Source organism: Chanodichthys erythropterus, chromosome 6 (genome assembly GCF_024489055.1).
Source record: "Chanodichthys erythropterus isolate Z2021 chromosome 6, ASM2448905v1, whole genome shotgun sequence".
Taxonomy (NCBI): Eukaryota; Metazoa; Chordata; class Actinopteri; order Cypriniformes; family Xenocyprididae; genus Chanodichthys; species Chanodichthys erythropterus.
This window is the reverse complement of record NC_090226.1, coordinates 33,070,579-33,084,544: the sequence shown is the minus strand read 5'-3', so window position 1 is coordinate 33,084,544 and position 13,966 is coordinate 33,070,579. Positions and strand designations below refer to the sequence as shown.

Below are 13,966 nucleotides of genomic sequence, written 5' to 3'. Positions count from 1 at the left end.
CAGCTCAGAAAACTGATATTTCACACTGATAAGGAGCACATGATCTTCATGCGCTGATGTAAACAAGCTGCACACAGGTTCTTCTGTTCCACCTCTGGTTCACCACAAGGGGGCGTCAGTAAGACCACTGTAGGGGAAACAGAGACAGGTGCTGAATTCAGAACATACTACTCTTATTATTTCTGCCATGAACGATAAGGTAAACGTAGTATGAGTATTATATTAGTATGCAGTTCCGAATTCAACAAGGGATAGCTACAGGTCAGAGAAATGAGCGCGACGAAAGGTAAGTTATACAATGCTACTACTAACCCCTAACCCTACCCTGCACATTAACAGGCAGCTTTCACAACCAGTCATAAAGGGCTTTTAGCAGGCCTATACCTTTCAGCATGCCCATTACTCCGACCATCAGAGGGCGAGTTTGTGAAACTGACTTATTTTAAGTAATCTGAATTGTTTCATTGTTTTTGAGTTTTATGAACTAGTTTCTTTTAATTTCGATAAACTTAACCATCATGGTGATGAGAGTGGAGCACAAGATTAGTTTGAGAAAAGGTATATGAAATACTTTCCAAACACGTATTGTTCATAAGGAGCACAATGTCCCTGAAACATTAAAGGTGCCCTAGAATTAAAAATTGAATTTATCTTGGCATAGTTGAATAACAAGAGTTCAGTACATGGAAATGACATACAGTGAGTCTCAAACACCATTGTTTCCTCCTTCTTATATAAATCTCATTTGTTTAAAAGACCTCCGAAGAACAGGCGAATCTCAACATATTTTTAGTGATATTTGTAAATTGTCTTTCGAAATGTTTCGTTAGCATGTTGCTAATGTACTGTTAAATGTGGTTAAAGTTACCATCGTTTCTTACTGTATTCACGGAGACAAGAGCCGTCGCTATTTTCATTTTTTAAACACTTGCAGTCTGTATAATTCATAAACACAGCTTCATTCTTTATAAACCTCTCCAACAGTGTGTAATGTTAGCTTTAGCCACGGAGCGCTATCAAACTCATTCAGAATCAAATGTAAACATCCAAATAAATACCATACTTACGCGATTAGACGTTGCATGACGAACACTTTGTAAAGAACCATTTTGAGGGTTATGTTAGCTGTGTGACCTTTGTTTATGCTGTTAAAGGCAAGCGCAAGCTCCGTGGGCGGGGAGCGTGAGCATTTAAAGGGGCCGCAGCCTAAATCGGCTCATATTTAATGATGCCCCAAAATAGGCATGGGGTATCTATGGGGTATTTTGAGCTGAAACTTCACAGACACATTCAGGGGACACCTTAGACTTATATTGCATCTTTTAAAAATACGTTCTACGGCACCTTTAAGATGTAGCAGGCTTGAGTTCTACAACAGAAAAGCTCCAGTTCACTGAATCTGTGCATCATAATCACCTGAAGACACCGTCTTTGTGTTCGGAAAGCAGTAAAGGTTTGTCAGCAATCACACTGGAATAAGGCTTCACTTCTAGATCCTCTTGCTTTTTATAAGGGAGTTGGTACAAAAAAAAATTAATCACATTTTTTATGCATGTACAGTAGTAGCTGTATAAACTTTCATGATATACGATGAAAATTTCACTATTTTCTGAAGATATCAAACATTTATTAAGATTTAGTAACGCAGCATAAAAGTGCTCTTTTCAGTCAAAATATTTCACAAATTTGTTAGGTTTCAAAATATGAAGCTATAGATAATATTATTCAAAATATATACACTGTAAAAAAAAATGGGTGCAATTTTTTACTGTAAAATATTGCAAAAACACTACAGAAAAAAACTTAATAGGTTAACAGTAAGTTCCCATACTATATACAGGGAAAAAACTGTAAAAACACTAACCAGACATTTCATGTAATTTTGCAGTAAAATGCTGTAAATTTTTACAGTTTACAGTAAAAACAAAATAACAAAAAATAACAAATCAATGTATAATTTACAGTCAAAAACTGTAAACTAATATTCCCTGTTTGACACTGCACATTTGAAAGCATTTTTTTAGGGGTGGGGGGGGCTATCACATACAGTTTCAACCAACACTTAACACTGGGTTCTTTGGGAAGCAAGGTTATCTTTCCCTCACAACCAAAAACACACTTCTTTGGTGACATTGTTGATTTTCTGGTCTAAAAACGAAGTGATAAATCTTTCTCGAGCAAGTCCTGTGCAGGGCTGACGACGACTTCTGTAAAGCCAAATGAAGAACGCTGATGGGTGTGCTCTAGCTCTTGTTCTGTCGCTCTGGTTGACGAGTGCACGCGCGCTCTTCCGGGAGAAGTGCCCGTACAACGAATTCTGACCTTAATGATGTTACAAAGGCCCATACTCGAAAAAAAAGATTGCAAAGTTTATGAGGATTTGGAAGAGTATTATTGGCACAGAAATCCAACTCATGTTTTGAAACTTTGGCCATGTTTAGCATGAGAATCCATCTCTTTAACAGTGTAAATAAGTCAGAATACATGAAATAGCATTAGACCCCCCCTTTAAATAATCATGTTTCTTTCTTCACATCTTCTGTTGTTTAATGAATGTTTAGTGCATTATTTAAGTGTTGTGGGTTACCATGATGGTGTTTTGTATTTGCATTCTTTATATTAGTATATACTTCATCTTGTGGAAAAGCTACTTGTGATGATTTTTTTACAGTGTACACTTCCTGGTTGTAATATGAATGGTGGTTTTCCTGCAGAAATACCAGTGTGAAGTTGATTTGAACTGACTTACATCCATGAAAAGTGACTAAGTGGTTTAAAATAAAAGTGGCTTAGAAAAGTGAAGTTCATTGTAAAACAACAACAACAAAAGTTCCAGCATCAGTTGATTTGAATTGTCACTTGGTTTGACATTTTGTATCTAAGTAAAAAGCAGACATTTTAAAGTGTGCATTTCACTGAATTAAGATTTTAAAATTATTCAAATACCTTTTGGGGTCAATGTATGTTTTGAAATTGTGACAAATTATAGTTATTATACGATATTGCAAATAAGTGGTTTGTGAAATATTTGTAACAGATTTACAGTGTACAGAAATTGACAGATTTGATTCACTTAATTTTGGCACCACATCATTAATGTGTTGGAATAACATGATATTTTGAAGCTATAGTTCATCATTCTTACTTTGTGGTCACACAATGCAAAACCCTGCTGAGGGCAATACTGTGTTTTTGGAAGTCGTGCCTCAGTTTTGTTTAATATTAATCAACCTTATTTCATTTGTGTGGTACTTGCCATCATATCATTCTCATTATCCTTTTGGCTTTGCTCTGTTGAACAATGAGAGCTGAATTGCTCACTATCTAGCACACTTGAAGACAGCTCTGGTAAAGACTCTTGTGGTGGCTCTTCTTCAATTGATGGAGGACTATCAGTGCAAGCTGCAAAAAAATAAGATGATGATTTACTGTAATAGCACTAGCACTACATCATTTTATGTATATCTGCATAAAGAATGAGAGGAAATGACAGATCACGTGAACTGACATGTTGGTGTAGCCGCTGCCTCAGCCCACTTAGCATCTGTCTCAGTGTCTATCCTCAGCTCCAGCACATGGATATGATCTAAGAGCTCCTGTTTTTGAAGAAAACACTAGTCAGCAAGCATGACATCAGATGAGATCAGACCAGTCAATGATTCAGACTTTCAGAAAGCTTTGACCTGTTTTTCCAGCTGATGCTGCTCTTGTTCCTTCTGCAAGGCTCTCAGACTTGCTCTCAGTTCCTATATTTTTTACACACATGATAGAGAAAACTTCATACAGTGTGAGAGGAGGGACTGTTCCCTGAGATTTCTTCTCTTTACTGGTTTACTGGCGCAAGGGCGGGGCAACCTGTCACTCATATAAGACCATCCAATCAATTCCCCATGGACAAATGCAATTCCCGCCCTACTTTCCAGAATCTGTTTCACTCAAATATACACCAATCAGGCATAACATTATGACCACCTTCTTGATATTGTGTTGGTCCCTCTTTTGCTGCCAAAACAGCCTGAACCATCGAGGCATGGACTCCTCTAGACCCCTGAAGGTGTGCTGTGGTATCTGCACCAAGATGTCAGCAGCAGATCCTTTAAGTCCTGCAAGATGTGAAGTGGAGCCTCCATGGATCAGACTTGTTTGTTCAGCACATCCCACAGATGCTCGATTGGATTGAGATCTGGAGAATTTGGAGGCCAAGTCAAAACCTCAAACTCACTGTTGTGCTCCTCAAACCATTCCTGAACCATTTTTGCTTCATGTCAGGGCGCATTATCCTGCTGAAAGAGGACACAGCCACCAGGGAATACCGTTTCCATGAGAGGGTGTACATGGTCTGCAACAAATGCTTAGGTAGGTGATACGTGTCAAAATAACATCCACATGGATGGCAGGATCCAAGGTTTCCCAGCAGAACATTGCCCAAAGCATCGTACTGCCTCCGCCGGCTTGGCTTCTTCCCATAGTACATCCTGGTGCCATGTGATACACATGATGTAAAAGAAAACGTGATTCATCAGACCAGGTAACCTTCTTCCATTGCTCCGTGGTCCAGTTCTGATGCTCACATGTCCACTGTTGGCTCTTTCGGCGGTGGACAGGGGTCAGCATGGACACCCTGACTGGTCTGCAGCTCCATACGCAACAAACTGATGCTCTGTGTATTCTGACACCTTTCTATCAGAACCAGCATTAACTTCTTGAGCAGTTTGAGCTACAGTAGCTCATCTGTTGGATCGGCCTACATGGGCCAGCCTTCGCTCCCCATGTGCATCAATGAGCCTCGGCCGCCCATGACCCTGTCGCCGGTTCACCACTGTTCCTTCCTAGGAGCACTTTTGACAGATACTGATCACTGCAGACCAGGAACACCCACAAGAGCTGCAGTTTTGGAGATGCTCTGACCCAGTCGTCTAGCCATCACAATTTGACCCTTGTCAAACTCGCTTGTCAAACTGCCCATTTCTCCTGCTTCTAACACATCAACTTTGAGAACAAAATGTTCACTTGCTGCCTAATATATCCACCCACTAACAGGTGCTGTGATGAAGAGATGATCAGTGTTATTCACTTCACCTATCAGTGCTCATAATGTCATGCCCCATCAGTTTATGTCACAACAGGGAAGAAAAGACTGTTGAAACTTCCTATCGACTTTAATAATGTAACATTAAACATTTCATTTTTAACTTAAATGTTTGTTCATATATCAGCCAATGTTATCCTTTCATTGCAATTACATATTTTATACATAATATTGGGCTTTCATTTGAAATTAAAATATGTTTCCACATTCAATATTACGAGATCAAGTTTTTGATTTAAACACTTTCTTAAGTATTTCTTATCAACCAAGTTGACTAGTGTCCCACGGTGTCCATTAACATGAATAATCGGGGGGAAAACACTTCTGTAAACATATACATGTGCAATTTATAGCTGTATTTTAAATCTATTTTGGTCGACTTATTTACATGTTTCTTTTAAAGCAACTCTTGCCTCATACTGGTGTTACTCCAAGACCAGTAACCTGACCCACATATGTGCCGGGTATACAGAAGGCTCTGAATGACGTGAAAGTTTAATTATAGGCCATGTGTTTGTCATGGAATATTTACCCGGTTACAATCCTTCTCATTCCCCAGCTCCACTTCCAGTTTCTCTCGCTCCGTTCTCTCTTCCTGGAGCCACTCTTCCTTCTTCTGAAGCTCGCGGCTCAGTTTCTGGACCCGATCCTTATCCAACTTTAACAAGAGCACAAAGAGTTGGAGTCACACACTTACTAGTAGTGTTATGGCTGGACTGATTAAAGTGGTAGTAACGTAGTAACCTCTGCACTTTGTCTCAGAGTCTCTCTCTCCTGGGCCCAGGTGGCTTGTCCCTCACGCAGAGCCAGGTTAGCCTGGGACAGTTGTAAATTCATCTGTGCAGACTGCAGTCTGACCTGATGCAGCTCTGCATGGCTGTGACTCTGCATGGAGCCCAGTTCACTCAGGTCCCTGCGGAGGGCGTCAGTGCTGCGCTCGCTGGCCTCCAGACGCTCCTGCAAGTTCCGCAGCTCTGCATGTGCCTGCTCATTCTCAATCTGCAGAGGAAATATTCATTATCATACAAATCATGCAGTTTTACAGCGTTATTCCGGGATATAAATTCTGAAGTCCATGTAATGTAGCTTCACCTGTTTCAAACTAGACAGAGGAGAGACTGCAGAGCTCACTATAAAACCAGAATCAACATTGGCTTGGCTTTTTGGGAAATGAAGGATTGAAATGTTGTAAAAGTGTAATAAAAGTATTATTATTCAACAGGTGAGTAACAAGTTTTATTGAACAGATATATCACCATATGTAGCTCTCTAAGAGAGAGTTCATTGGTCACTGTTGTTATTGCAATACTCCAAGACATATGGTAAAAAGTTAACAAAAATGTACTGTTGATTAAAATGCTACATTTGGTATTACATTGGCGGTGGGAATGAATAGGCTTGAACTTGGTGCTGGTAACCCAATGCACAGGACAATGGTGACAACCAGAATAAAAATATTCATGATTCTGAAGCTGAAAATACAGAATTACTTTATGCTTGCACTCTGTCACTGATTACAATGTAAAAAAAATAATTGTTGGTTTAACTTAAAAAAAAAAAAAAGTAAATGAGTTCATTGAAATTTAAAAAAATGAGTTAATACAGTGAAGGCGATTGGTTTAATCAACAGAAACTCAAAATATTATGTTATCTGAAGCACATTAATTATCTAAGTTGATTTAACAAAAGAAAACATGTGATAAAAAATCATGTAGATAACAAATACAGTGTAGATATATTTAAAATAATGTAGGCCACTTTTTTGGCATTTGGCATTTTCAGAAGCCTCAAATATTCCCCCATTGCATTATTATACATTATATATAGTAGTTTAATATAGTACTGACGCTAAAACTCTGTAAACTTGAATTTTTCTCAATTTGGGTGAACTATACACAATACATATTGTTACTATCCCCGATACATATTGTTGCATTTCTGTATTGCGATATATTGTGACATGATATATTGTTACACTCCTACTCTTTATGAAGCTGCTTTGAAACAATCTGCATTGAATAAAGCGCTATATAAATGAAGGTGACTTGACTTCACAAAATTTCAATCTAATTCACCTGCAAATCTTTCTTCTCCTTTTCTTCATCTCGCCTTTGTGTGGTCATCTTTTTAACTCTTTCCTTCATTCTGCCGAGAAAAATAGCATGTTTCTATCGTATTGTGTTTTCTTTTCCTTAACTGCTATTTGATTTAATCAGTTGGTTATTTTATAGAAATTAACAGTCCGTAAACAAAGTATAATATGTGATTGTGAAGCATGAGTCCCAAATCACCTGTCCAGCTCGGCCTCTGTGTCCTGTTTCTGTTGAGTCAGAGTGGCAGCATCCTGTTCGAGTTCTTTGATTCGCTGATGGTTTTCAGCTCTCTCTGCTAGAAGTCCGCTACGTTCAGTAGACAGGTTTTCATGTGTGCTTTGCACATCCTGATGGTAAAGATACCGGAGTTTAGGGTTTCATATACAGCAGGTTTCTGTGTTTTTGTTTTTGCTTTTCTGATTACAAATTTGTGGTGGTCCAGAAAATTTGAGTTGGTAACACTTTACAGTAAGGTCCCATAGTTAACTATGTTAGTTAACATGAACTAACAATGAAAAATTAAGTTCTGTCATGAAACTCTAGATGGCGCAGGCTAATAGGTTCCTAACTTAATCTGCTTGCAATCACATCCCTCTCTATAAGGCACAGCTGATTGGTTCCTGCTCTATCAGCAGCCAATGAACTCGCTGCTCATCCTTACTTAGTCAATATTTGCTGTAGCAGTTGCAGCATGCTTTCAGAAACCCTCCACCTTCCCTAGCTCCACCTGTATAGATCTGTAATCATATCCATTACCATGCTAAACACTCTGAGAATTGTCATGACAGAAATGTATTGTTCATTGTTAGTTCAGGTTTGTTAATGCATTAACCAACACTAACTAATGGAACCTTATTATAAAGTGTTAACTTTGATTGTACCTTTTGTTTTTGCTCCAGTTCCTCGATTTTTTCAGTGCTTTGCTTCAGGTTGTCTTTTAGCTCATCAATCTGACTCCTCATCTCTTTCCGCACTCTTTCAAACTCATCTCTGTCCGTCTTCCATCTCTCCCTCTCTCTCTCCACCTCATCATCTGCAACCTCGAGCCTCTTATGCAACTCGTGTAACTCACGCTGACATCCTTCTAAGAGACTCTGTAAAAATATTTCAAAACATAGCAAGAGAATGAGCAAAACAGTATGGCAGAAACAGTGGCCTACATTTTTTTTTTTTTTTTTATGGACACTAAAGTCACACTTAAAAATTCTGAATGTTGTTAAAAATATATCTGTAATTGATGCTAGAGCTTTTTTTTTAGCTATTTTGAACAAACTGGTTTCAAACTTATGCTTCAAATAACTTTTTATTTTAAAATAATGCTTTGATATTTTGTCATGCAATGACACATTTTTGTATCTTAGGTGTCCAAATATTATTTGGGGTTCTTAAAAAGCTCTGTTGTTAAAGTCAAATCTGCTATCTGATCTCTTGTGCTGAAGGAAGCCCTACCTGCAGGATCAGAGCCTTTGGCACCACCAGAAGCAGGTCATCTCCCTCCTCCTCTTCCTCGCCGTTTTTCTCCTGCTCGAGCGTAACAAGTTCATCCAGAGGTCTTGGAGCACAGAAATTAAATGGGGAACTGACCGCACAAATCTCGCCATGTTCATCCACATACACAAACTGATACGCCTCCCCGTCGGGTTTTGGTAGATAAGATGCTGAAAGATGGCAGGAAAAGTGGAATAAAGATCAGAAAACAAAAAAACATGATACACATAAATGGCCTGGTACAGATATTATTTGGTATATTCAACAAATAATCCACAATATCCCTCACTAAATGAGCAAAGACTTGTTTACAACTCAAAGGATGTAGAGTTTTAGGCTAAATTCACTTTGAAACAGACAAATGTACCCTTTTTCTATACAGTCCATCCTAATCCTATAACCTCTATAAATAGTCACTTTAGATATACAATCATGTGTCCAATTTCCCAACGCAATCAGTGTTTTGCCTATGCATTAATCTAAACTCTTTGATTGAACGTGTTAGCATTACTTAAGATCACATGTAAATCATATTTGGTATCTATGATTTCCTATTTTAATTTCTTGAATGATCATGTACATTATTTGTCAAAACCTATGCAGCATATTAGTATTATAAGAATCTTTAATAGTTTCTCCATCAACACCTACATATGCAAAACACCATACTTGAAGACTAAGGATCGTAAAGATTCCCTCCAAAGGAACAGCTCCTAATTGGCTAAGTCGCCTCTCACTTGTGACATCTTCATGCTTTAAAGGATCACTGATCACAAGACCAGGCCCCCTTTTTTCCCTTTGCTGATTCTGAGAAATTGAAGATGAGATAGAAGTCTTCTAAGGAGCCCTAAGTTTGGCCGGCCTTGTCTTTCCATTCACCAAAGATCCTCTGACTCAAACTGACAACTTCATCAAAGATCAACTGGAGCCTCAACAAATTGCATCTGGGCAGTTTTATTCAAATGGGCGAGAAATGCATGTATCAAACTTGAAGGGAAATGAAGGGTGATAAAACTAAGAATCTGCTGATTTTCATTTAGTTAATAAAGTCTTGTTCTTGTCACATATAAAATTGTTTGTGGTTCATACTCGTATACTGGAGTCCCAAATTATGCAGATTTGCTCTGTCCAGTAAGAAAGTTATTTCCCATACCCCTGAAATTAACATTTCGTAGAATTATTAAACAATTAACACGGAGTGTTCCCTGGACAAACAGGTTAGTCGATTATGGTGTTACTGGGAAAGTTCACCCAAAAAGAGAATGTGCTGTTAATTTACTTACCCTGAGGCCATCCAAGATGTAGATGACTTTATTTTATCCAGTAAAACAGTAAAGAAGATTTTTAGCTGAAACTGTGGTCCTCTGTGATTCCTATAATGGAAGTGAATAGGTGCCATCACTTTGAGATAAAAAAAACAAAACAAAAACATATGCAGACAAAACAAAATTAATACACGCGACTCCTGACAATACATTGAGGTCTTATGAACTGAAGCGATCAGTCTATGCAAGAAACTGGACATTTTTACCTGTAATCCACAGCCTCTGCAAATGTCCTGACCGTGTTCACGGCAGTCTGGAGTGCGAGCTTCCTGACGCATGTGTTATTTTGTTAATCAAAATTGTACTTATTTGTGCTTACCCTGGATGCTGCAACCTATATATGTGTGGTCTCAATTGGCATAAATTTTATTCCCAACATTTGAGCTCCGGCGCACTCGTCATTATGCGACAGGAAGCTTGAGCTCCAGACTGTCGTGAATTCGCTCAGGACTGTTTGCCAAGGCTGTGGATTACAGGTAAAAATGTTGTAAATAATGTTCAGTTTCTTGCACAGACTAATCGTTTTGCTTCTTAAGACCTCAATGTATCATCAGGAGAAGCAGGTATTTATTTTGTTTTGCATATGTTTTTCTGAATCTCAAAGTGATGGCACCCATTGACTTTCATTATATGAATCACCAAGGACCATGGTTTCAGCTAAAAATCTTCTTTACTGTTTTACTGGGGGAAAAAAGGTCACCTATATCTAGGATGGGCTCAGGGTGAGTAAATTGGCACATTTTAATTTTTTGGTGAACTATCCCTTTTATTCTGCTACATCAATAATTTTTACAGCTAAACTAAACATTTTTTATAACTAGTTATAATTATTCATATTTCCATTTGGGCTAAATTGCTACAGCCTTAAAGATGTCAGGCACTTGCATAAGTGTTGCAATAGTTATAAAGTATCAGATGGCAACTTGAGTGGTCTTGTTCTACCAAGAACTGCAGTTGTTATTTCACTTGCTGTCTCTGTTGGTGTAGGACATGTGACCGCATGCATGACCTGCAAATGTATCAAATAGACTACTTTATATGCACAAACATAAATAAGATAGTATGTTATATATCAAATGTAAACATACAGTAAAAGGCCACGCTACAGTTTGCATCTGTTCCTGTTTGGTACCCTTCCGGTGCTAGAGCCCAGGCAAAAGTGTGGTAATCTTTCACTGTCAGCCATCCCACCTGTGAAACAAGATGAGTTATATATAAAAAAAATGCATTTGCTTTGCAGGTTCATCTTTTCCACACATATTCAGAGGGTGCATCCCTTGAAGGCCGAATGCATCACAGCGTTGTGAACAAGACTGTCCCAATTTGAAGGCTCCTTCTAACGTGGCCTTTTTTGAGAGAAAACGCTGGATTACACTTTTAAATGGAAGTATTAGGTTTCATATGACATATCTATTTTATAGATAGTTTATACTCTTTATTATGTACATAAATGGACCAAGGTGAACACATTTAGATGATGTTTTGATTTCAGAGGCCGATTATCTCCAGTACAAATGGCGCAATAGCAAGAGCAATCCTCTATAGGCTAGTCCCATTTAACAACCCTCGGTTCAAACTTTGAAGGATGCAGCCTCTGAATTGGGACACAGCTATTGTGAATAAACACTGTGTTTTACCTTAAATAGACCTATCCAGTCATGACTGCTCCAACTGTGTTGACTGCTTATAGTATAGCGACAGTCCACCCTCGTCTGTGAGAAATAGTTCTCTGCAACATCTCTGAATTTCACAGTTCTGTTTTCCTCCATAGTTACAAATCAGGTCAGATGTCTGCGCTGACAAAGAAATCAATCAAACAGCGGCGTGACAAAGACCTACTCTGAAAACTTGTGACTGTGTGTGTGTGTGTGCAGCATCGAAGACCATAACACAGATGTTCAAATAGATCAGATGTATGATTGCTGAACATTTTCAGTCCTTCGAAATATCTCAAGTGGCTGGAAGTGTACAATCATGTTTGTGTGCTATATTTAGTGTCTTTCCATTAAACTACAAACTACAGGAATGCTTGACACTGCAGACGACTATATTAGATTTCCATGTGTTGTGAAACTGCATGAGAGATGGGGTAACAGCATTCTTTCTGTGAATGTTTACACAGCAGAAGTAGCAGCTGAATCTAATCGACTATAATAATTCTCATTTCATGATTTTCAACTTTTCTAATTGTTTAATCACTGTATATGTAAACACACCCACTGGGGCCCTTCTGTGAAAATCCATTAGTTTTCAAATATAAAGTCTTGTGTAGACATATTGACAGCTGAATGGTCTCACAGTCAGCAGACAGCTTTTCATTAAGTAAAATGCCACACATTCATTTACATTTATGCATTTGGTAAAAAGTTTTTCACAAAGTGAGAACCAAGCCATACATTTCATCACTATATATGTGTGCTGCCTAGGAATAAAACCCATGACCTTCTGTTTGGATGCTCAACCAGTTCAGCTACAGGAACTCCAATCATGAACAGCAGAAAATGAGCATTCAGATGAACAACAACAAATACCACAAGGAAGTTTTTCAAAGTTTAAATCTGCATTTTAAAATGTCATAGGAACACCATTGCTACAATAACAGGGTAAATTTTACTCTTACCTTAATACAAAGATAGGATTAATGCAGAATCAGATCACCTGAGAACTTTCATGTCCTTGTATGTGTGCCTGTGATCTTGATGAGACTTAAACTGACTGTGTGAGTGCAACAAACAATAACAAATGCACATGTTGATGAACTGCCCCCTCTGTTGCACTCTGGGAAATGAAGTCCATAACATCACCAATCACTGAGTAAGGTCACACTTTGCAAGGATTGCAAGGAAGATTACATTACATTGTGTGTGTGTGTGTGTGTGTGTGTGTGTGTGTGTGTGTGTGTGTGTGTGTGTGTGTGTGTGTGTGTGTGTGTGTGTGTGTGTGTGTGTGTGTGTGTGTGTGTGTGTGTGTGTGTGTGTGTGTGTACAAGTTTGGCTATGCTTGTGAGGGCCAAATATCCTCATTTATATAGTGAAATATTACAACCCGAATTCCGGAAATGTTGGGACATTTGAATAAAATGAAAACAAAAATACTTTCAAATCACATGAGCCAATATTTTATTCACAATAGAACATAGATAACATAAATGTTTAAACTGAGAAATTTTACAATTTTATGCACAAAATGAGCTCATTTCAAATTTGATGACTGCTACAAGGCTTAAAATAGTTTGGACGGGGGCATGTTTACCATGGTGTAGCATCTTCTCTTCTTTTCAAAGCAGTTTGAAGATGTCTGGCAATCAAGGTTATGCGTTTCTGGAGTTTTGGTGTTGGAATGTGGTCCCATTCTCCATAAGTCACAAAATAGCAAGTTACTAAACCTAACAACAACAGCAATGATAAAACTGTGTAAACACAGCTGAAAAACAGCGAAAAATCAACCCAGTTAACCCTTAAATGCATGGCTGTTTCGCTAATCATTCTTACATATTCGGGTCTTTAACGACCCGGATCTATATCTAACACGGAAGGATCTCTACCTGTCGTGATAATATAAAACTCCTCTGAAATTAGAGTAGCAAATACTGAAGAATAAAATAAATCATATTTTGTTACCTTTTGGAGCTCGAAAGGGTTCAGTTTGAGCAGATGTTTTATGCCATCATCACTGTCCTCATCAGAGCCCATTTCCCAGTAAATTCAGCAAATAATAGGCTAGTTTTATGTTTGAGGTCGCAAATATGAGCTTATTCGCGATCTCAAACATTTTCTCAGAACTATATAATTTTCAACATCTTCAAAATCAATATTTTGATCGCTAACAACTTCACCAGATCCATCCAGTGACAGTTACAGTCATATTTGATTGCGTTTAGTACTTGCTCTGCAGTAAATCACTGAGCCATTTCATGTTTTTCTTATTATTTCGTTTTCTGTCTGAATGAGTCGTCACTTCAGCATTGTGTA

At 38.2% G+C, this 13,966-nt stretch overlaps 1 protein-coding gene across 3 annotated transcripts; it reads right to left on the bottom strand.

Moving 5' to 3' along the window:
- Positions 1–1,565: 1,565 nt before the first annotated feature.
- calcoco1b (calcium binding and coiled-coil domain 1b) lies at positions 1,566–12,719 on the bottom strand. 3 transcript variants are annotated; one of them, XM_067387528.1, is made up of 12 exons: positions 12,616–12,719; positions 11,633–11,786; positions 11,084–11,186; positions 8,632–8,840; positions 8,064–8,276; positions 7,381–7,529; positions 7,165–7,234; positions 5,834–6,088; positions 5,622–5,747; positions 3,684–3,746; positions 3,509–3,596; positions 1,566–3,402 (listed from the first exon to the last, which is right to left on the bottom strand). In XM_067387528.1, exons 2-12 carry the CDS (start codon positions 11,762–11,764, stop codon positions 3,233–3,235), a joined length of 1,578 nt encoding a protein of 525 aa, XP_067243629.1. In that variant the 5' UTR covers positions 11,765–11,786; positions 12,616–12,719; the 3' UTR covers positions 1,566–3,232. The 3 variants fall into 3 exon arrangements, with proteins under 3 accessions (XP_067243629.1, XP_067243630.1, XP_067243631.1); XM_067387529.1 differs by having other exon boundaries at positions 11,633–11,791; positions 12,616–12,707; XM_067387530.1 differs by having other exon boundaries at positions 12,654–12,707.
- Positions 12,720–13,966: the final 1,247 nt, after the last annotated feature.

Bases quoted from the DNA above. Each gene is read 5' to 3' on its own strand.
- calcoco1b (XM_067387528.1), bottom strand. From the start codon at position 11,764: ATGGAGGAAAACAGAACTGTGAAATTCAGAGATGTTGCAGAGAACTAT. The intron at 8,277-8,631 runs GTAGGGCTTCCT...ATATTTTTACAG, and splicing joins CAAAGGCTCTGATCCTGCAG to AGTCTCTTAGAAGGATGTCA. The intron at 3,747-5,621 runs GTAAATATTCCA...TAAAAAATATAG, and splicing joins ATGAGAAGGATTGTAACCGG to GAACTGAGAGCAAGTCTGAG.